At 39.5% G+C, this 23,833-nt stretch overlaps 1 protein-coding gene across 2 annotated transcripts in view; it reads left to right on the top strand.

The window, feature by feature from the left end:
• Window positions 1-23,502, top strand: part of SF3B1 (splicing factor 3b subunit 1) — a 41,043-nt gene extending 17,541 nt beyond the window's left edge. For both annotated transcript variants that reach the window (XM_075285121.1, XM_075285122.1), the window contains 20 exons: window positions 955-1,131; window positions 1,420-1,657; window positions 2,895-3,107; window positions 6,234-6,355; window positions 6,621-6,818; window positions 8,281-8,382; window positions 8,765-8,944; window positions 10,732-10,818; window positions 12,977-13,247; window positions 16,119-16,264; window positions 16,350-16,496; window positions 16,580-16,705; window positions 16,791-17,012; window positions 18,275-18,457; window positions 18,912-19,023; window positions 19,107-19,227; window positions 19,673-19,804; window positions 20,867-21,139; window positions 21,929-22,145; window positions 23,062-23,502. In XM_075285121.1, the coding sequence (XP_075141222.1) occupies window positions 955-1,131; window positions 1,420-1,657; window positions 2,895-3,107; window positions 6,234-6,355; window positions 6,621-6,818; window positions 8,281-8,382; window positions 8,765-8,944; window positions 10,732-10,818; window positions 12,977-13,247; window positions 16,119-16,264; window positions 16,350-16,496; window positions 16,580-16,705; window positions 16,791-17,012; window positions 18,275-18,457; window positions 18,912-19,023; window positions 19,107-19,227; window positions 19,673-19,804; window positions 20,867-21,139; window positions 21,929-22,145; window positions 23,062-23,220 (3,426 nt within the window). In that variant the 3' untranslated portion in view covers window positions 23,221-23,502. The remainder of the gene's footprint in view (window positions 1-954; window positions 1,132-1,419; window positions 1,658-2,894; window positions 3,108-6,233; window positions 6,356-6,620; window positions 6,819-8,280; window positions 8,383-8,764; window positions 8,945-10,731; window positions 10,819-12,976; window positions 13,248-16,118; window positions 16,265-16,349; window positions 16,497-16,579; window positions 16,706-16,790; window positions 17,013-18,274; window positions 18,458-18,911; window positions 19,024-19,106; window positions 19,228-19,672; window positions 19,805-20,866; window positions 21,140-21,928; window positions 22,146-23,061) is intronic.
• The last annotated feature ends 331 nt before the right edge of the window (window positions 23,503-23,833 follow it).

Here is a 23,833-nt window from a genome sequence, read left to right on the forward strand (position 1 = left end):
TGTTTCCGGTTTTAAAAAATCGGTTTAGCTGCGGAGAGCATTAAACGCTCACGAACGGACCCGGTCTGTGGAAACCACAGAACGGAGACCTGAACGCAGGTGTGAACCTAGCGTAAGATGTCACAGGAACGTTTTGCGTTCACTGTTCCTGTGATAAGCATCATTCGACCCACTGCTTTGCTTTTAGGTCAAAAGCATTAGCATGACTATTACGAAGACACAAGCACTTCAAATATTGCTCTTGAGGTGGGGTAGGAACTCTTTCGACCAGATCCTGCTTTTCGCTTCAAATCACCTGTTTCCCACTTTAATTTCAGTAACCGAACGACTGTTGAGTGGTGACAGCTTAGTTTAGCAGCAGTGGCACAGGCGGATTTCCTGGGACAGAGCAAAAACTACACTTTTTTTTCGAGGATTTGACTCGACGTAATGCGCCATCCTTGTACTTCAAGTAATCTATACACTTATGAGTAACTTTTACCTTCCACGTGCTACATATAGAAAAGGATGATGCAATACCTTGCAATTATTGTCTGATGCAACACTCAAATGTATCACTGAAAATGATACTATTTAATGATTACTACAATCATTATATTTTGTGAAATGGTGCATTTTTATTTATTTTTTTTGGCACCAATGTATATACTCTGGGGCTCACAGATGTTTACCTCCGCTTGATGAGTAGGGAAGATATAACAAAAGGTACAGGGTTTGGGGGGTTTTTGTGAAAAGCTGAACAGCCTCTAAAATGTCTGTTTCCAAGCTGATTTTGGATGCAGACTTTAATTTTATAAGCTATCTTTGGTACTAATTTTCAAGCAGATTGTGTTGTTTTATATATTTTTTATTTAATTTGTTTTACTTCATGTTACTTGTATAGGATTTTAACCATGAAGATAGGGCATTATTCTTTTTACTTTCATTAATTTATTATCTCTTATTCTTCTGTAGCGGGAAATCCATCAACAGCTGGCAGAAAAGGCTAAATCTGGTGATTTGAAAGTGGTCAATGGATCTGCTGCAGCTTCTTCTCAACCACCTTCAAAACGCAAGCGACGATGGGATCAGACAGACCAGACGCCAGGATCAACTCCAAAGAAGGTTTCCAGCTGGGACCAAGCCGAGGTCGTTGTACATAATCTAGATACACATTTATTACTATTAGTTAGGGCTGGGCAATTATGACCCAAATCAGAATTATTAATCAGGCATATTAGGTCTCATTCATTTTAAATGAGGCCCCTTTTACAGTATGATTTAAGTGCTGGACAAACCCTTAAAATCATGTAGATAGTATTCTTTGATCCTTGGTTATATTTCTTTTAATTGCACAGCCCTGCTACTACTATAGTATTGCAAATGTATTTTAGAAAACTTTTTTTTTTTCCTTTTATTAATTGTATTTTTTTATGTTAGACTCCTGGGCACACTCCTTCACTGAGATGGGATGAGACTCCAGGCCGTGCTAAAGGAAGTGAAACTCCTGGAGCCACACCAGGGTCAAAAATTTGGGATCCTACTCCAAGCCACACTCCTGCTGGAGCTGCAACCCCTGGTCGTGGGGATACTCCAGGACATGCAACACCAGGCCATGGAGGAGCAACATCTAGTGCACGTAAAAATAGATGGGATGAAACTCCAAAAACAGAACGTGGTAAGCTTGGTGAATCTTCATATAATATTTTACAGGAGTTGTTTTTCTACAAATAAGTCCTTTCTGGTTGAAGTTAAAACGTTGATTAAATGGGTTGTCCAGGATAAAATAAGAATTTAATCCCTAAACTCCCCTCACCTAACTTCCAATTTACTAATTTTATTTCAATTAAAAAAAAAATATAAAAATCTATAATTACTAGAGATGAGCGAGTACTGTTCGGATCAGCCGATCCGAACAGCACGCTCCATAGAAATGAATGGATGCACCTGGTACTTCCGCTTTGACGGCGGCCAGCCGCTTAACCCCCCACGTGCCGGCTACGTCCATTAATTACTATGCGAGCGTGCTGTTCGGATCGGCTGATCTGAGCAGTACTCGCTCATCTCTAATAATTACCAATATGACCGCCCCAGGGACACTTTCTGATAATCCGGTGACGTTCCGTTTCACCACTTCTGAAATGGAACGTCACCATTACTCCTCCCTTCAGTGATGGAAGTGACTGCTTCCATTCCTGACCCCCAACAACTGGAAGTAACAGGAACAGCTGAGCAGTACTGTTGTACTCTGTTGCCATAACTCCTGTTGAAGGGTATGGGAGCCACTGAAACGGTGCAGCACAGCTGGCTTGCGCTGTTTTCATAGCTCACATTCCCCTCTGTGAGTTGCAGGATCAACATATAGAGTTATGCTTGACCTTTTCTGCAAAGCCTTACAAAACGGAGCTTGGACTTGGGAGCTGTTTTTTTCAATCTGTTTGTCGAAATAGAAAAAAAAATGTGCCATGTGAAAAACCACAGCAGCAACGCATTGCGGTTCTTCCTGCAGCACTTTAGACAAAGTTAGCAGAGGTTTCCTCTACGGACTTCTGTTTTAATTATTCCATAGGTATAATTTACATACTGCGATTTCCAAAACTATGCTGGTATTTGAAATCGTGGTGTGTCTGCAGCGCGATTTTTACCGTAAAGTGAGCATAGGATTCGTTAGACTCCCATCCCCTTTCCTGCGACTGTAAAATGCCACAATTTTTTTTTTTTTTTCTGTGTTGATTCTGCTGTGGCCAAATTGTGGCATTTACACTATGTGGCGCCTGGCCTTAAAGTCATCTGACATTAAATAACCATTAAAATATTATTTCTAGATATAGTTTATAGATATATAGACCACTGTCTGTTTCCTTCTTGCTAGGCCTATTTTTAATACATATATATATTTTTTTCATTAACTTCAGATACACCTGGGCATGGAAGTGGTTGGGCTGAGACTCCACGTACAGATCGTGGTGGAGAATCTGTTGGTGAAACACCAACACCTGGAGCAAGTAAAAGAAAGTCTCGTTGGGATGAAACACCAGCTAGTCAGATGGGAGGTAGCACTCCTGTTTTAACTCCAGGAAAAACGCCAATCGGTACACCAGCAATGAATATGGCGACTCCAACTCCAGGTATGTTGTTTACTCTAAACTTTACACTCCCATGGCACTCCCCCAACTTGTTTTTTTTTTTTTTTTTATTCAAAGTTTTTATTTATTTTTATGTTCAACAACAAAACAATTAATGGATGAGCATAGAATCAGTACAAATATGAACAACATAATACAAATAAGGTGGTACAAAAGAAAGTATTGTACAAACCTATACACAGTACCAGATACATTATGAGATATCTTATTGGCAATCAGGGGAGGTACCATGACGGCAGCAAGTCGCAAAGAAGTGAGTGTCTGCGAGTTAAGATACCTAATAGTTAAAGTTTATAAAATAACTGTAGTATAGGTAAACGGTGATAATAATATTTGAGACCATCACGCATCTCCCACCATCCAAATGAGAATTAAAAATGGGGAGAGGGGGAGGTAGGGAGTAAAGAGGGTGGTGGAGGAGGAAGGATGGAGGAGGGGAGGGGATCTCAGGCCGGAAATGGAGGTTAGTACAAGGAAGGGGGGGTGATGAAGAGGAGAGAGGAAGATTGTAAAAAGAGGGGACGAAAGAAACTCTGGAAAGTCACCAAGCACCTGTTCAACCATGGAAACCAGATTTGCGAGAGGCGGTCATGGGATCTATCCGACCAACTGAGAAACTCCTTAAAGGGGTTGTCCCGGGGTATGAGATTACTGTGCTGTCTATCTTCAGCTTTTATAAGCAGTATAATAGCTTTAGACTGCAAATAAATGAGAGATGAGAACATGTTTTCAGGGATTGTAGTCTTTAGTGGGCAGGGATAGAAGTATTATTGTAGGGGTAATTCAGAAAGCCCAAAGCATTGATTTTCGATTGAATGGTCTCCCAGAAGGGTTCAATAATGGGTCATTCCACCACAAATGAAGACGTATACCAGGTGAAGAGTGGCATCTCCAGCAAATGTCCATATCACTCAGGTTTTTACGTCGAAGCCACTTGGCAGTTCTATATCAGTGAGATACCAGTTTGTATTGGTTTTCTTGTAGTCTTATACATCTCGATATCCCATGAGAGCTTCGAAGAATGGAGGCAACTTGTTGTTCCGAGAAAGAGAGGTTGAGTTCCTCCTCCCATACCATCAAGAAGGACGGTTTATGAAAAACTAGGGGTCCACATATAGGTGGGAAATCGTGAAGTTTTTCTTAGTGGAATTGTCTTAAGGGTGCATTCACACTGAGTAAATGCTAGCTTATTTTGTAGAGTAAAATTACACTTGTAAATTTTGCTATCCCATTGACTTCAATGACATTTTACAGGCGTATTTTTTACAGGCGTATTTTTACACTTGTAAAAAAATATCATTGAAGTCAATGGGATAGCAAAATTTACAAGTGTAATTTTACTCTACAAAATAAGCTAGCGTTTACTCAGTGTGAATGCACCCTTAGGCTGAGTTCTCACTGAGTTTTATGGTCGGGATTTAATCCTCCTCCAAAAAACGCCTCACCATACAGTCCTATGTAATCTGCTTGTAATTGTTTTCCACTAGCGGAAAAAAGAATCGACATGTCCATTCTTCAGGCAGATTCTGCCTAAAAAAAAATCAATACAAGTCAATAGGAGGCGGAAAATCCACCTTGCGTTTTTTGACGTGGAATTGATAAAAGCTGCCTCAATAACCACAAGGCGTTTTTAAGATGATAATGCATTGCCACATTCCAAAAAAGGCCTCTAAAAAAAAAAAAAAACGCTTTAAAAAACGCGACACAAACTTTACTAATCGGATTTTTCTTGACCAAAAATCTCCATGTGAACTCAGCCTTAGATACCAGCAGTTTCTCAAATTCAGAAAGTCGAGTTCTAGGATCAAACTTCAACCTCAGTTTGTCAAGATAGGAGCGAAGGAGCTCTCTATACAAAGGACTCATGAGTACTCCTGCAACTTTTATTTGGGGGGGGGGGGGGAAACAAGTGGAAAACAAACAAACTTTTTTTTCTGTAACCTTAGTATTTGTGGCCTATATTTAGACTTTCATAGAGAGAATGACTTCCTGTCTAGCTATAGAGCATGTATATGTATTTGCAAGTCAGACTGCCAATCATATGATTTGTATCCTGGGTCCCAATTGGAGACTACATGTGTAAACTAGAAGTTTGTAAGATGCTCATTATGAACAGACAGAGTGAGTGTGCATTGTTAAATGAGGTACAGTGCCTTGCGAAAGTATTCGGCCCACTTGAACTTTTCAATCTTTTGCCACATTTCAGGCTTCAAACATTAAAGATATAAAATTAAATTTTTTTTAGGGACACAATTGTGAACTGGAACGAAAATGTGTTTTATTTTTTTTTTATGTAGATTGTGAGCCCCACATAAAGCTCACAATGTACATTTTTTCCCTATCAGTATGTCTTTGGAATATGTGTCCCACTTGTTGATTCTTCCCCCCCCAAAATTAAAGGGGTTGTCCCATCACAAGGATCCTATCTATACTGCTTGTTAATGTGGATGTAAGACTTTTCCTAAATACACTGCTTCAGCAAAACTGCTTTGTTTGGCCACTATCTTACTTTATTCAATTCTTTGTGGCCACAGCCCTGACTTAGCTGCTCCTGAGTCAAATGATGTATCTGCTGCTCTCAGGGGGGAGGGAGGAGGGGCTAAGTGCAGGGAGCGAGCCTGTGTATCTAGCTAATCCTGTGTCTACACCATGTGACCTAGGTCCTGCACTCAGAGGAGCTGCTTTCATTTCTTCTGTTCTCCCAGTTATCAGGCTAGCTAATTCAATTGTGTTCATTATGGCAGAGACAGGCAGTCTCTGTATGTAACACAGAATGGAGTTGCTGCTGCCTGTACTTCATAGTCCAATATGGGTGGGTGGAGCTACACATGAATTTGGGGGCGGAGCTAAACGGCAGGTTGCCTGTGAAACCCCGCCCACCAAATGATGCAGGCAACCAGGAAGAAAGAAGATTTTACAAGAGTGAAGACTGCTGAGTATGTGAGGTGGGAATACCCCTTTAAAATTTTATATCTTTGTTTGAAGCCTGGAATGTGGAAAAAGGTTAAAAAGTTCAAGGGGGCCCGAATACTTTCGCAAGGCACTGTAAGTGACGAGTTGAATGTAGCCATGTTTTAATTCTTGTTTTTTGATACTGTATATTTGTAGGACATATCATGAGCATGACTCCTGAACAACTTCAGGCGTGGAGATGGGAACGTGAAATTGATGAAAGAAACAGACCACTGTCTGATGAAGAGCTTGATGCTATGTTTCCAGAAGGTTATAAGGTGTGTTAATTTATATAAAATGTCACATTTTAGTGAATATTCTTATTTTTGAAAAAATATATTTTTTTTCAGTGCAGTTTTTTTTTTTTTTGGTTGAGGGCGCTCTTTAACCATAATTACGCTCTTTAACCATAATTAACATGCTGTGGGCAGTTTCTTCAAGTGGCATTAACTGGCTCCACTGTTTAGCAGGTAAAATTGCACCCACAACATGGAAACCACTCTATGTAGGTTAATAAAATACTTTCTCATCACTTTACTACAGGTTCTGCCACCACCTGCAGGTTATGTTCCCATACGTACACCAGCCCGGAAATTGACAGCAACACCTACTCCTCTGGGTGGATTGACTGGATTTCATATGCCTACTGAAGACAGAACCATGAAAAGTGTCAGTGATCAGCCTTCTGGCAACCTTCCGTTTCTGAAGCCTGATGATATTCAGTACTTTGACAAACTTCTGGTATGTAATCTTTGTTTTAAAATTTTAATTATTTTATTATCCTAATTTTAGCAGTGAGAGATACAATATGAAAAATAAGATCTGGAAAATCACATTGTGTACATTTTTTATACATTTATTTGCATTTTGCATAGAGAAGCATTTGATCCCTCTGGCAAACAAGACTTGGTGTCAATACCCTTGTTGACAGCACAACGTTTTTTTTGTAGTTGATGATGAGGATTCCACACGTCAGGAGGAATTTTGGTCCACTCCTCTTTGCAAATCATCTCTAAATCATTAAGATTTTGAGGCTGTCGCTTGGCAACTCGGAGATTCAGCTCCCTCCATAGGTTTTCTATGGCATTAAGGTCTGGAGACTGGCTAGGCCACTCTATGACCTTTAATGTGCTTCCTTTTAAGCAACTGCTTTGTTGCCTTGGCTGTATGTTTTGAGCCATTGTCCTGTTGGAAGACCCAGCCACAACCCATTATTAATGTCCTGGCGGAGGGAAGGGGGTTGTCACTCAAGATTTTATGGTACATACCTCCATCCAATCTCCCATTGATGTGGTCAAATAGTCCTGTGCCTTTAACAGAGAAACCACTCCATGCTTGATAGTGTTTCCTCCAAACATGGCAAGTTGCGTTAATACCAAAGAGCTCAATTTTTGTTTCCTCTGACCACAGCACCTTCTTCCAATCACTCTCAGAATCATCCAGGTGTTCATTGGCAAACTTCAGACGGGCCTGCATATGTGCCTTCTTGAGCAGGGGGACCTTGCGGGCACTGCAGGATTTTAATCCATTATGGTGTAATGTGTTACCAGTATTTTTCTTGGTGACTGTGGTCCCAGCTGCCATGAAATCATTAACAAGTCCTCCCGCGTAGTTTTAGGTTGATCTCTCACCTTCTTTTCGATCAAGGACACCCCACGAGGTGTGATTTTGCATGGAGCCCCAGATCGATGTCAATTGACAGTCATTTTGTATTTCTTCTATTTTCTTAATATTGCATCAACAGTCGCCTCCTCACCCAGCGTCTTACTTATGGTTTTGTTCCCCATTCTAGCCTTGTGCAGGTCTATGATCTTGTCCCTGTCATCCTTAGAAAGCTCTTTGGTCCTACCCATATTGTAGAGGTTAGGGTCTATACAAAAGGAGGAAAATGGTGAGGAATTTGGTATGGAATTTCAGTGCAGAAAAAAAAGGCCTCCCAGTGAATTCAGAAAAAGGAACCCATTGAAGTCAGTAGGAGGCTTTTTTTCCACGTGGATTCTGATTCAGACTGTTCATGTCTTTGTCAGTGGACAAACTTACAAAATCATCAAGGGATGAAATAATTATTTCCTTCGCTGTATGTAGACCTAGCCTAACAATCTGTAATTGAATCATTATTGAGCTCACTGACTGTAACAAACTGCAAGCACTTGGTGGATAAAGGGCTTTTTTGTGAAAATTTATATTTTGTTGTTTTATACAGGTCGATGTAGATGAATCAACGCTTAGTCCTGAAGAGCAAAAAGAAAGAAAAATCATGAAGTTACTGTTGAAAATTAAGAATGGAACACCTCCAATGAGGAAAGTATGTATTTTTATCTAATTGATTAAAAAAAAGTATACAAATGCTTTAACTGATTTTCTAATGCAAATCACTGCTAATGTTGCTATTTCGCATGGAATGTCATGAGTGAATCTCTACTAAGTATTATTTCTCTATTTCATTAGTCATCCAGGAGTTCATCAATAACTATAAAAATGTGTCCCCTGTTTCTCGCTCCCCTCGCAGTTATAACTGTATTAAACCTGAACAGTATATAAATACTACTCTTCTCTTCTGGATCACCATATATAGGGGAAATTACATCTAGATAATAATTTAGGTATTCAGAGTTTGACAGTTTTAGAGGCGACGTGACTAGATTTGTTGTAATTTTTTTTTTTTTTTTTTTTGATTCATTAAACAGGCAGCTTTGCGACAAATTACAGACAAAGCCCGTGAGTTTGGCGCTGGACCACTATTTAATCAAATCCTTCCTTTACTGATGTCTCCAACTCTTGAAGACCAAGAACGACATTTGTTAGTGAAGGTTATTGACAGAATTTTATACAAGCTGGATGACCTGGTTCGACCATATGTGCATAAGGTATGTTATATCCCTCTATTTTTGTTTTAGTATTTTGAATTTAAACTTTCTTGTTAATTGTCAAAGTTTTATTCTTTGCTCAGGCATCATCCTTCCTCTTCGCTTATCCATTTGCTTTTGTAATCTGTATTCTTTAGTTAATTAGACTTGCGCCTTTCATTCATAAATCTTTAAAAGGGAATGTGTTGCGCTTATGTCATATACAGTATATAAGGTTGTGTGGGGTGGAACATGTGGCATGTCAGAGATGGTATAAGTAGGGGATAGATGTGGTGGTCATCACTGCATGATATAGAGCACAGAATACTACATAGCTTGCAATACAGTAAAGTATCTTAGGAGTCGAAGAATTAAAACCGAGCTTAGTCTGATGTATGGTAATCTTAGTCAGGCTCGTGCAGCACAGATGAAGTACAGTTAACTCTTGCCAATTGATGATAATGTCTGTTTTAAATAGTCTTGTAGCTAATCAGGAAAAATTTATATCATTCAAAGAGGTGGAGGAGGGCATTTTGTCCTTGCTGCCACAGCTACCACTTCTGCCTCCACTCAGCTAGATATGTACTGTAACCCAGTCCTTCATATTATTGCATAAAATATTAATTATATTATATTTATTTATTTTTAAATAGGCAAGCTCATTTCTCGTTGCTATGACTGAAAGGGCAAAAAGTCTTTTTTTTTTCTTTTAAAGTTCTTTAGTGGTATTAATGGATTAAAATTGCACCCATATACTTTTAGCAGTGTTTTGACTGATTTCTTGGTTTCTCTGGGAGCTCCAGGCATCTTCTGCATTTTTTTTATTTATTTATTTATTTTTTAAACATGGTGTTAGCTTCCTACTATGTAACTTCCTGTGTACCTTAGACACTACCTCCCTGTCAATGCTCCCCCCCCGTCTCCCTAGCTAAGCTATTCCTCCCACTACTAGACCCCCCCCCCCCTTCTTTAGCTAAGCTATCCTACCCACTGCTCCCCCACCGCATCATACTTGCTTACCTACCTTCCTATCTGAGAAACTGCTCCTCTTTCCCTCTTCACTGTGCGCAGGCTGGAGACGCTGCACACAAATCAGAAGTTCCTGTGAGGCCTGCGCAGTAAAGATGGATTTCCATCTCTACTTCGTATGTCTTACAGTCACATCCAGACTGTACAAGCGCTTTGAAGAGAGGAGGAGCTGTCCCAGACACAGGAAGACATGTATTAATTGGGCTGGAAAGGGAGTGGAGAGTACTAGTGACTTTACGTTTTGGAAGCGGTGAAATGGAACTTCACCGGGTTATCAAAGTGTCCCTGGTGTGGTCACATGGGGCGGGATATAGGTAATTATTAAAGATGCGCGAACACTATTCAAAACAGCCGTTTCGAATAGCACGTTTCCATAGAAATGAATGGAAGTGGCCGGCATGCGGGGGGTTAAGCAGCCGGCCGCCGGCAAAGTCAGCGTGCCGGCCACTTCCATTCATTTCTATGGGAGTGTGCTATTCAAATGGCTGTTTCGAATAGTGTTCGCTCATCTCTAGTAATTATACCTTCAGGTGTCCTAAGTTATTATCTCAAAGCGTCAGGTGAAAAAAATGTCATGCATGCAGGACTTTGACCAGCAATTTAGGTGGACGCTGACATTCTCTGATCAGAGACTGATACAGATGTGCATGTAGCTTAATGCTGGCAGAAAATAAATAGTTGTTTGAACGTATAAGTTATATTTATGTTGGACAAGTTTAACGTTACTATTACTACCATCATGAATGGTCAAATTCATTATTTTATTTTTTTTTGCTCAGATCCTCGTGGTAATTGAGCCCTTGCTCATTGATGAAGACTATTATGCTAGAGTTGAAGGAAGAGAAATCATATCCAACTTGGCCAAGGTAATTCATATTGTTTTAAAAAAACTGGTTATTTTTTCATGTATAATTTTATTAAAATACAGATCTTTTCTCCACCCCCAGCTGTTGCAGGAACAGCATGACTATTTGGTACAGCTATGCTTTTCACTTTGATCTCACAGGCACACTTCTTTTGCCCTTGTATTTACAGTGACCTTCATGTTCAGAATTCTTCATTGAAGGGGGCATGTGCTCTTAGGCACAAATATGAATGTAATCTTAGATTTTTGTTAGTATTTGTAATTTACATAATTCAGTGCAGAGAATTTAATAGAAATGGCTTTCTGCATGGGAGAAAGCTATTTATATTGGTGGTTCTCCAATGAACCTTATGTAGAGACCTAAATGCAGGTAGAGTAACAGCAGGTGTAGGTAGGCATGACATTGCTATACACTTGTATTATCTAGCGTTATACGTCAGGTGGTGTAATTTTGTTAGTGAACTGTTATATATAACTGTTAAAGAGGACCTTTCATCACTTGGGGCATATGTGGTTTTATATACCTCTAGAAAGCAAACAGCTGAATTCAGTGCACTGTCTGCTTTCACGAGCTGTGCCCCAGGTGAAGAGCTATCAGTCAGGAACGCCCTTCCTCACAGCAGCGCCTATAGCGCTGTACTGTGAGAGCAGGGAGGAACACCTCCCTCCCCTCCTGATAGTACTCGTCCATAGACTAGTACTGGGGGAGGCGTTCCTCCCCGCTCTCACAGTACATCGCTATAGGTGCTGCTGTGAGGAAGGGCGTTCCTGATTGACTGTCAGGAACACTCTTCTGACGGTGAAGAGCTACGATACCGGCACCGATAGCTCTTCACCTGGGGCACAGATCGTGAAAACCGACAGTGTGCTGAATTCAGCGCACTGTCTGCTTTCTAGCGGTTTATAAAACTGCCTGTGCCCCAAGTGATGAAAGGTCCTCTTTTAATCATTGTTTGTTTAAGGTCTATACAATGTATGTGATATTAATGGTGAGACCACCTCTTTTAAGCACTTCCGGACCGCCCATAGACTATATACGTCCGGGAAGTGGTTGCCTTGTTCTGCCAGGACGTACCTGTACGTCCATCAGAACACAGCAGCTGCACGGAGATCGTGCAGCTGCTTTCACTAGGAGCCGGCTGTAACTTCAGACGGAGCTCCTAGAGAGAATACAGGGCAGATTTATTACCTCCCCTGCCTTCTCCATCGCTGTGTATACAGCGCTCAATGAGCGCTGTATACACGGCTATGGACGCAGCCATAAATCAGCTGCCCTCTGACCCGGCAGACACGTGATCCGCCGGGCTCAGTGTCCTGCCAGAGCTGCTGGGTCCTACAGGACTCAGATCAGCTCTGCATACTGTGTATACAGTGTGCAGGAGTCTGTATTCCTCCTGTAACTGAGGTTAAATGTACCAGCCCCAGTTATAGGAGAAATCAGCCTCAAGTACAAAAAAATAAGTGATCAGATGTCCCCAAAGGTCTCTTATCACCTTATGGGGACACAATCTGGAAAAAAAATTAAATAAAAATATAATAAAGTTTTTTAAAAATGTAAATAAAATAATAATAAAAAATAAATAAAACGCTAATAAAACGCCGTTATTAAAGGTTATAGCCCCACCCCCGACGACACCATACAAAATAAAAATTACTGTAACGGAAAGGAAAAACTATTTTATAAAGTTTTTCAGTGACACTTTGTGTTATTAAATTTAAAAAAAAATTATAAATTGAAAACCAGACACAATTTCCCTCCTATTTTGTTTATATTTTCCTGGATATAAAAAAAATTAAAACACATTTGAAAATAAAAATAACAAAAATAAAGCCCTATGTGTCCCCGAAAAAAGACGCAAAAATTAGTTGACTAAGACATACGAGAAAAATTTTACAGACCTCAAAACCGCACATACATAATAAACCTAAAATGTGTCTGGTCCTGGACCACAAATTGGCCCGGTACTGAAGTGGTTTATAAATGAATTTTAAGATATACAGACTTTTCCCACAAAATCTTCTTGCAGTAGAAAACTCTACCCAAAAATTTAACTTCATGTTTAATGTTTGTGTGTTGTATAAAATAGAAATTTAGACTGTGATTTTACTTTTGTGACCTGTAATTTTGAGTATTTTTTTTTTTTCTTTAACATTTTTAGGCTGCTGGTTTAGCCACAATGATTTCCACAATGAGACCAGATATTGACAATATGGATGAATATGTCCGTAATACAACTGCCAGAGCTTTTGCAGTTGTTGCATCTGCTCTTGGCATTCCTTCATTGCTTCCTTTCTTAAAAGCTGTCTGTAAAAGTAAGAAGTCATGGCAAGCACGTCACACTGGAATTAAGATCGTACAGCAAATTGCCATTCTTATGGGATGTGCCATTTTGCCACATTTAAGAAGTTTGGTGGAGATTATTGAACATGGTAAGATTATTAAATGTTTGCATTTGATGCGAGCAAAATTGATTTAAACTGGGGGACATGGCACCATGGGTACAGGCTTTGTGACTAGTTTAACATGATTTGCAATGTGGATCCAACACTTTTTTAATTTGTTTCAGTCTCCTACAGACACTAGCCTGGTTTCCAGGTCTGCCTTGTTTTAGTTTTTCTTAATCTCCTGACTGGTTTCTGATTCTGCCAGCATGAGACGCTTTCTTGGTGGTACTGCTGCAGAGGGAATGCCTGGAACTTCACTACTAAGGGGTCACTCTTAGCAGACTCAAAAACCATGTATTTTCTTCTGAACTACTGAGGGGGCCACTTTGTTACATTAACACCCCCCTTCCCCCGCAGCTGGGTTTGTTAGTGGGTATCTGGAAGACAAAGTATATAAAGTTGGTTAAGTCCATCATGCCTATTAACCTACTAAGTCAATCCACAGGAATGCAAAAAAAAAACAAAACAATAATGCTATGAGATGGGCACCAGTTGCCCAATATTTTCACTGTTCTAATTATACAGAAGCTCCTATGGTAAAACCCCAGACGTATGGTACGTGCACTGGTCAAGGGTGCAGGTCTAGGTGGAAAGATATCACTGGAAAGCTCTTTGTATTGTCAATTCACATAATTATATTTCGTAGCCCATAACCTGTTCTATTTCCAAACTTAGAGGACCTTTCATGTCCTCTTGCATATTAACAAAAAACAAAAAAAGTACCCTGCCAAATACCAAACAAAGTCCCACTATAGATTAAACATAACAATTAAAGGAAACATGAGACAAATGCAAAAATATATATAAAAAGTATGAATTTTTTTTATTGATAACCAAATAGTAAAAAAGTCACAGGGAGACATACAAAAATAACTCACTAAAAATAGTGAGCAGACACATGAATTAAACTCATCAAAATGCAGTGTAGCTCCTAGTCATAGGTGAATACTAGAGAGTCTCTGAGACAAAGTATATGCATATAACACTCCACCTAGGGAACATAGCAGCTAGACAACTAGTCCGTGAAATAGCAACATCATATATCAAAAATTACATACCCAGAGACATAGTAAAATAGTGAGCAACAGAGTCCACTGCACAGCATCGATAGGAGTAAACTGTGTTCAGACATGAAAGGTCCTCTTTAACAGCAAATTTGATATCCTGTCTTTGGACTCTAATCGACCAATTCCTCTTCATTCACCCAACTCTGCATCTGCTCCAGTTCAGCTGTGTCTATCTTGTATACAGGTACTCAAAATAAGCACAACATGTGAAATACTGTATAACCAGTGATTCGTACAAAGGCAAAACAATGTCCTTACTCTTAGTATTTATTTATCTTTTGATGCATCCGAAGGATTTTCTTTTCCCTTGGCAGTAGGTGTCTGGTTGTACAAAGGGACTGTTAGAGACTTAACTACTCCTTTTGTCCACTCTTGAGACACTTTGATTATCTTTCTGCCCTCCCTCTGCCTCTCCAGTTTGGCTTAGGCTGCAGGTAGCAGTTCAGAAAATACCACCTTTTGAGATCCTTGCCTTTCAGTTTATGAAATGCTTTTTAACCCCTTCTACACCCAGGTCTTTAAACATGGCCCTGCTCAGAATTTGAGTGAGCGCCACAACCACTGGGCTGTTCGGCTAACAGAAATTTGTTGCTAGTATCTCCAATCAGAGATGCCTCTAATTGTGGGCATTAACACTTTATTTGTTGCCGCTTTCTCCCATCCCTCCACTTACTACTTGTTACTGGTTCAGCTCTCCAGATCTCATGAGTTAACAGATTACTATGGCAGCTGTGTTTCTTCTGAAGGCTCCCAGGCCTGTCCTATTATTATGACTCTTAAGTACTGAAATTCATTATTTTATATAGGGATTTCTACTATAGAGTACAAAACTATATTACTGACATAGGAAATGCCAGTCTTAATAAAACTGCCCCTCAGTAGGTATTCATGCATTTAAAAATGTTTGAACTATAAAAATGTGAAAATACGTATCCCTTCCTGTAGCTTTAAAAATAAAATAAAATGCAGTATTGTCAAGTAGCTGGTTTACACCATTATGCCACAAAATTGATAGTCTTATTATAATAAATAGAGACTACACCTTGTGCCAAAAAAGGCTCCATACACAGCTCTATACAAAAAAACAAAAACAAAGTTGTGTCTGAAAAAACAGATTCCTATTCCCCTCCTTGCTGGAAAAGATATTCCCCTGGCTGGTCTTGCTGCAGCAATATTACTTCACTCATCTGCCATCTTCTCAAACCCGGTCAATTCAGGACCAACCTCCCTTTCTCTCTACTCTCTTTCGCACTTTCACCCAGCTTTTCATTCACCTCCATGCTACCATACTGCACTTACCCCTGTGAGTTCCTACTCTGAACAGCAAACCTTTTATCAATGGATCTCACTCTTGGGTTTCCAAATGTGCGTGAATGGAGTCTATCAGGTCCGAAGCTTATATGAGCGATTAGGGGCTTTGAGGAGTAGAAACCTATTTTTGTGACCATAAACTGATGAAGCAATGCAAGGATGATGATATGTGAATAGATATATAATTCAGCTGGCAAGTGCCGCAGTGTCAGGCCTGATTTGCCTACAGACAGTTGTGGTGCATGCAGAGTGTGAAAACGTTCACAGCCACACTGATGTCATTAGCCTGCGATTCTAGAGGTGAATCAAAGTACTTATAGCTGTCTGTATGTAAATTAGATTTTCTCTGCATTATGTTTTCTTTAAAGGTAATTTACTTGTAAAGCTACTGATAGTAATGATGCCCCACAATAGTTCTGGTGGTGATTGGCGCTTTAAAGTCCTCCTATATAAGATTTGTTTTTGTTTTTTTCCTAAGGATTGGTTGATGAGCAACAGAAAGTTCGTACAATCAGTGCTTTGGCTATTGCAGCTTTAGCAGAAGCAGCCACTCCTTATGGTATTGAATCATTTGATTCTGTCCTGAAGCCTCTATGGAAAGGTATTCGACAACACAGAGGAAAGGTAACTTTTTTACATTTAATAAATCACTTTTTGATGATTGCTGTTTAGGCAGGCAAGTTGCAAGTTTCGTTATTTCTTTTGACAGGGTCTGGCTGCATTCCTAAAAGCTATTGGTTACCTTATTCCACTTATGGATGCCGAGTATGCAAACTACTATACTAGAGAAGTGATGTTGATTTTAATCAGAGAATTTCAATCTCCTGATGAAGAGATGAAGAAAATCGTTCTTAAGGTAGGAGTTCATACTTTTTAAAATTTCTTTTAACCATTATGTCATAAGTACTTAAAAGTTTAAAAGTAATTTTTATTCCTCAGGTGGTTAAGCAGTGCTGTGGTACTGATGGTGTAGAAGCAAATTACATAAAGACAGAAATTCTTCCCCCATTTTTCAAACACTTCTGGCAGCATAGAATGGCTCTGGACAGAAGAAACTACAGACAGGTACGCGCACAGACTGTTTTTTTTGGGGGGGGTTTTGTGTGATAATCTTTTAGGAGGTATTTATTTATTTTTATCTTAATTGCAGCTGGTGGATACAACAGTTGAACTTGCAAATAAAGTAGGAGCTGCAGAAATAATTTCCAGAATTGTGGATGACCTTAAAGATGAAGCCGAACAATACAGAAAAATGGTCATGGAAACCATTGAAAAAATTATGGGAAATCTTGGAGCTGCAGATATTGACCATAAGTTGGAAGAGCAGTTGATTGATGGAATTCTATATGCATTTCAGGAGCAGACTACAGAAGTAAGTAATCCAAACTAATATAATGAAATGTGTTATGCTTCTGTAAAATGTTCTTTCCATATATCGCGGTTCAGTTTATTTATTTATTTTAAGTTCACTTGATTTTAATAGAAAATTCATATACTATTTTTAGTAAGCTCTAGGCCAGTGATGGCGTATCTTTTAGAGACCGAGTGCCCAAACTGCAGCCCAAAACCCAATAATTTATCACAAAGTGCCAACACGCCAAATTAACCATGCGGATCTACAATTGCAGACATTTACGGACCTGCAAAATACTGTCATGTGAATAGGGCTTTGTAGAGCTTTCTGATCCACTGTTAACCCCACACAGTCCAAACTGCTTCACAGTGACCCCCACACAGTACAATCTGCTGCACAGTGGCCCCCACACAGTATAATCTGCTGCACAGTGGCCCCCACACAGTAGAATATGCTGCACAGTGGCCCCCACACAGCATAATCTGTTCCACAGATGGGTGCCCAAAGAGAGGGCTCTGAGTGCCACCTCTGGCACCCATGCCATAGGTTCGCCATCACGGCTCTAGGCAATCAGATCAATTCAGCAAGCTCACCACATGACGTGTCTGTTTCTCCCTGTTGCTCCAATGGATCAAATACAGTGGAGTGTTTGGGGGTTTTTTTGTTTTGTTTGGTTTTTTTCATGGTTGTGATAAACTGATCAGTCATGAACAAAACACTACTTTAAATAGGGCTGTGTGACGTCTGTGGAAAATGCAATGTGACACACGGCCATGATTGCCGTATAAGAGCTTATAAATTGCCAACACATTTCAGCATTCTAGGAGATATTCATTAAGACTGGCGTATTGTACACAGATCATAATGTCACCTGCACTGCAGCAAGGCTCTTTAAATTCATGAAGACGGGAAACCATGCACCACAGCCAAGATCTGTACCAACTCTTTAATGACGTAGCGTTCTGCTATCATTGATGCTACAAAAGTGGTGTAAATGATGGTGAATCTTGTACGGCCATTTTGTGAAAAGTTGTGGAGACAGTCTAGTGGGATTCAAGTGTGGGGCAGTTATACATAGTTCTGATGCTTAGTAAATCTGCCTTCTTGTTGTTTTCGTAAGACAGGATGGTGTGTATTTTTTATATTATACTGAACCATTGTAATCCACAAAAGTATTGTAATGAATCAAAAAAGAAAAAAAATGAACAGTACATTCTCCAAAGCATACTGTAGATTTCACATGTTGTACTTATGGTAAAATGTGTTCTATTTTTCCTTAGGATTCTGTCATGTTAAATGGTTTTGGAACAGTTGTCAATGCTCTTGGAAAAAGAGTAAAACCTTATCTGCCCCAGATATGTGGTACAGTCTTGTGGCGCTTGAACAACAAGTCTGCAAAAGTGAGACAACAAGCTGCAGACTTAATCTCCCGGACTGCAGTTGTCATGAAAACATGTCAAGAGGTAAGCGTAAACATATTGAAACTCCATAATTGTACAGAAGAATCAGGCCGGGTTCACAGGGGGGTTTTTGGTCCGGAAACTGAGGTGGAGGCCGCCTCAGTATCTGGACCAAAAATTGGGTAGCTGCGACTTGATGCCATTGCAGTGCACCGGCATCCAGTCACGCACTCCACTCCAGCTTAGGCCCAATGGGCCTAGTCTGGAGGAGGGTGTGTCATCAAGCCGATTCGCCTCGCAAATATGCCTGAAGAATGAGCATGTCCGTTTTTTTTTCCCGGGAGCCAGAACAAAAGGCTCCCGGAAAAAAGAAACAACCGCCTGAAATTAATGGGAGCCGTTTTTTTGGTCAGGATATTGAGGCAAATTTGGCCTCAAAATCCTGACCAAAACACTCCATGTGAACTCAGCCTTAAATAGCACTTTAACTGTACAACTTTTTATTTTCTCAATTTAGGAAAAATTAATGGGCCATTTGGGTGTGGTTTTGTATGAGTATCTTGGTGAAGAGTATCCCGAAGTACTTGGAAGCATTTTAGGAGCCCTGAAGGCAATTGTTAATGTCATAGGTATGTATTACTTTAATGTTATAGATAAAGTATGTGAAAATTTGCTATGTCATCTGCTGAAATCCTGGTTATTTCTCTAATAGGTATGCACAAAATGACTCCTCCAATAAAAGATTTACTGCCAAGACTTACACCGATTCTGAAAAACAGACATGAAAAAGTACAGGAAAACTGCATAGATTTAGTTGGCCGCATTGCTGACAGGTATGTGTTATGGTCATTGATTTTAAGTTTCGCAGCATAATATAAATAAAATGGCATTAAGACCAAATGTCTAGTATTGTGCTAGTCCTTCTTGTGACAAAAGAGGTTTCTGAGCCATTGAAGCCTTGACTATGCAAGATCTTTGAACATGTTGTGGTGATTGGCACCAAGACACTAGCAGCAGATCCTTTAGCGGTTGTCCAGGCATTCGTTTTGTTTTTTTGTTATGACTGGACAACCTGCAAAGGGGGGGGGGGAATAAATCATACTCTCCTGTCCCCGATGCTCCTGTGTCCTCAGACTGCACTGTTTGGTGACCTGAATACACAGCATCATACTAATACTGCCTTGATTCACTGCCCCGCCACAAGACTGTCATGGCTAAATAGATATAAAAATGTAATTTCTGTTTTGGTCTGTAAAAAATTTTTCTTTTATTTTCTAGGGGAGCAGAATATGTATCTGCAAGAGAATGGATGAGGATTTGTTTTGAATTGTTGGAGTTGCTGAAGGCTCATAAGAAAGCAATCAGAAGAGCTACTGTTAACACTTTCGGTTACATTGCTAAAGCTATTGGGTAATGTGCATTTTTTATCTGTTTTCTCCTTTTGATAGCCTTTTGATTAAATTGCAAAATATTCTTATACTCACATATTGTAAAATTGCCACCCCATGCATTTCCCACAGCACGAGCTGTATATTCTTGTAGATCAGGGGTGCCCAATACGTCGATCGCGATCTACTGGTCGATCGCAAAGGACGTATGGGTCGATCGCAGGATGCAGGGATCCCCGGTGTCTGCTTGTTCACAGTGCAGGCTGAGAGTCCTCTCCGGACACTGGCAGGCGGGGCTGCCGCAGCCCCAGCCTGCCAGTGTCCAGAGAGAACTCTCAGCCTGCACTGTGAACAAGCAGACACTGGGGATCCCTGAACGCCGCTGTCTCCTGCTCTCACGATTCGCCCACAGGTCAGCCGGCCCCGTCCACAGGCCCGTCCTAGTAGATCTTTTGCCTTGCTGAAAAAGTGTGAGCACCCCTGTTGTAGATAAACAATTCTTAAGAGGTTCAGACTAAAACTTTCATTTTTATGTTCAGAGTTCATCCATGTATATATGCAGATATCTAGAGGACAAAACTAAAACATTTTGAAAGCATGTTATAGCAGAAAATAGTCGGATTTGGAGGGATTGCCATATTGGACACTTATTCCCTCTCTGGTTCCTAAGGGATTGGTTTGAAATCACTAGGGGTTCGATGGCCAGGTACCCCAGCGAAAAGGAAAACTCCTTGACCAGCACTCCTGTTCTCCCCCAATAACGCAAAAGTATCTCTTGCATTATTGGAGGATATAGTTAATAGCCATGGAGTGGCATATATCCACAAGCCACATATTTATGTCACACATTTCTATTAAAATGGATGTCTATGGATTGCCCTTGCTACTTCAGTCCAGCAGCTATGATGTCCCTTACATTTATGCAGCCATTTACTTGCCCCCTGTAATAACATGCATTTGTATAGCGTGAGATATCAGTAGTACCTGCTTGCTATGTAGGACTATTCAATCATAACACAACCACTGCCAGTAATAAGCAACATCTTTTTACCCAAACTTTATTTATTTTTTTATTTTTTCCTAGGCCACACGATGTTCTTGCAACACTTCTAAATAATTTGAAAGTACAAGAAAGACAAAACAGAGTATGTACCACAGTAGCTATTGCTATTGTGGCTGAAACATGTTCTCCCTTTACTGTTCTTCCTGCATTAATGAATGAATACAGAGTGCCAGAATTAAATGTCCAGAATGGTGTTTTAAAGTCGCTGTCCTTCCTTTTTGAGTACATTGGAGAAATGGGAAAGGATTATATTTATGCTGTAACACCCCTGCTTGAAGATGCGTTGATGGACAGGTAACTAAAGATTGTATTTTCAATTATATAAAACATGGAGATGCAAAGGAATAGCATGGAAATCAGCACATATTCACTTATTAGAGTGTCGTCTCTTGTTTTTAGAGTCTTATACCCTGATTTCACTATTCTCTGGGTCTCAACATGGCTACTGGAAGAGGGTTGTGGTCTTACAGGTCTATTGCTGGCCTTCAGTAAATAATATTGGGGGCTTCAATTTAAATGACCCCATTTGTGTTCCTGTGTTCAGTGGAGGCTGCTAATGATTGGGTTGGGTCACTTGATTCTCAATTAGTGGCCATTTTGGGATTGAAACGCATGGTGAATAAGGAGGAGGCATGTTCTAAACAAGCAGACGGAGCAGATTTTATAAACCTATTTATTAATTAATAAGTAGCTGTGCCATTTTCAGCAAATTTCGAATCTAAAAATTACATGATTTGTAAGAACTGGGAAATTGAACCGCATCAAAAGCTTGTTTAAATGAACATTTAACTCCATTACGGTTAATGAACAATTATTTTGCAACACTTCTGCTTTTTATTTGTCACACCATACCACTGAATTTCGAGCTTCGGTTATTCATTCAGTCAGCAATCCTAGTTGGGATAGTGTACAGTTAGTGACATATCCGTTAGTCAATGGCAGTGTGAGACAGGATGGAACGATCACCTATATTTTAATGTTCTTACGTTTTTTGGACCGCTGTGATTTAAAATGAAGTAAAATTGAATTTTAATTCTGCATGCCAGTTGATAACTGTTCATTATATGTTTTTGTTTCTTACAGAGATCTTGTGCATAGGCAAACTGCAAGTGCAGTTGTTCAGCATATGTCACTGGGGGTATATGGTTTTGGTTGTGAAGATTCTTTGAACCATTTGTTAAATTACGTATGGCCTAATGTGTTTGAAACGTCTCCTCATGTAATCCAAGCTGTTATGGGAGCACTTGAAGGCCTTAGAGTGGCTATTGGACCATGCAGAATGCTGCAGTATTGCTTACAGGTAACTTTAACAATTACATTGTTTCTTAATTATATAATTTAACAAGAAGTAGAATGCTGGAAGCATCACATTATTTCCTCTTGCAAAAATTTGAAATTAATTAAAGAAACTTGAACTCTTCTAATTTCTCCAAATAATAATTGCGGAAATTTGTCTTGGATATACTCCGTTGTGGCAAGCTTCTTGTTTTGTTTTTGCTTTTGTTTTTTTAAGCCACATTGTTCCCTGAGTGTTTTATACAGTGTTTAGCATAATGTAAACATTGATTGAACTGTCAATGTCTGGTGCTGCAACCATATTGCAGTCATCATTGTAAGATCAGACTTCAGTATTTGTTGCATGATTCCTTGCCAACATGTTGGTCTACATGAGCCTTGAAAATGGGAAAACTAGGAGAATTTGAATGGAGTAAATTTGCAGAGTTGCTTTTTATTTTAGATTCTTGATCAGTACAGAAATGGTTGACTGTTAACATAAATTTGTGTTCATAATATGCAGTCTTGTGTAGCACACGTGAACATTTTAATATGAAAGCGATTCACACCAAAATGGAGATTGCACTTACTCGAGCATTCAGGTTTCATAATTGAGTTAGGTAGAACATTTGGCCTACAGCAATCTTATGTTTAGGCAGTGTGAATGCAGGACATACCCATAAGGTTGCATTTACATTGTGCTGCAAATTAACAATTTAGTTCCCCAAAATTATTTCAGTAAACTTTTTGACAATCTGCATGTGGTGATTGTAGATTTCTGCAGGAGATGAAAAATGTCATAATCTTGAACAGGGATTGTGTTATGCATTTGCAGTCTGACTTTAAAGTCATTAGAGTAACACAATTGTTTGCTGTATGTAAATATTTAGTTGTATATAAATTATTGCATATTAAACACTAATATTGATAATTCTTTACAGGGCCTTTTCCATCCTGCCAGAAAAGTTAGAGATGTTTATTGGAAAATCTACAATTCAATATATATCGGATCACAAGATGCTCTCATTGCACATTATCCTCGTATCTACAATGACGAAAAGAACACTTACATTCGTTACGAGCTTGATTACGTCTTATAAAACTTGTGTAATTTTGCTTTCTCTTGTCTTTTTAAAATGATTGCTTAGTAGTACTAAACGTCCTCTGCAAAAGCTTTATAGCATGCGTTTTAGATACACCCGTTTTCATCTAAAAATAGGTGTGGCTTAGAAAGCTGTGATGTCGTTAATTATCTGACTGCGTTATTGTTCATTCTTTTTTGCGGTTCAGACATTCCTAGTGCTTTAAGAGGGATGTGTGTTTAGATAAATAAACCTTTTGTGTAAAATAAGTACCAGTCCAAATTGCCTTTTTCTGTGTTTTGTGTTGTATGAACGCATTAAAGGTTTGACCCAGTGATATGATATTTTCCATATTTTTTATTTTTTTTATAGACTATAGGCGCACCTAGAGTTAGATACCAGTAAGTGGGAAAATAATGTTTTATCATTAATTGAAACCTCCCTGTGGTCTAAAAATGTAGAAATGCTGAGCAGAGTAAACAGGAGTGCCTATGAAAATACTTTAAGGCTAAAAGAACTGAACGCATTGTGGTTCTTTCTGCAGCGCTTTTAAGAGAAAGTTCAGAATTTTGCTCTGCGGACTTTCTCTTAACATTATATCTACGGGAAAGCCGCCGGCATTTCCGTAGAT

The sequence above is a fragment of the Leptodactylus fuscus genome, chromosome 8 (assembly GCF_031893055.1).
Source record: "Leptodactylus fuscus isolate aLepFus1 chromosome 8, aLepFus1.hap2, whole genome shotgun sequence".
In the NCBI taxonomy this organism is placed as follows: domain Eukaryota; kingdom Metazoa; phylum Chordata; class Amphibia; order Anura; family Leptodactylidae; genus Leptodactylus; species Leptodactylus fuscus.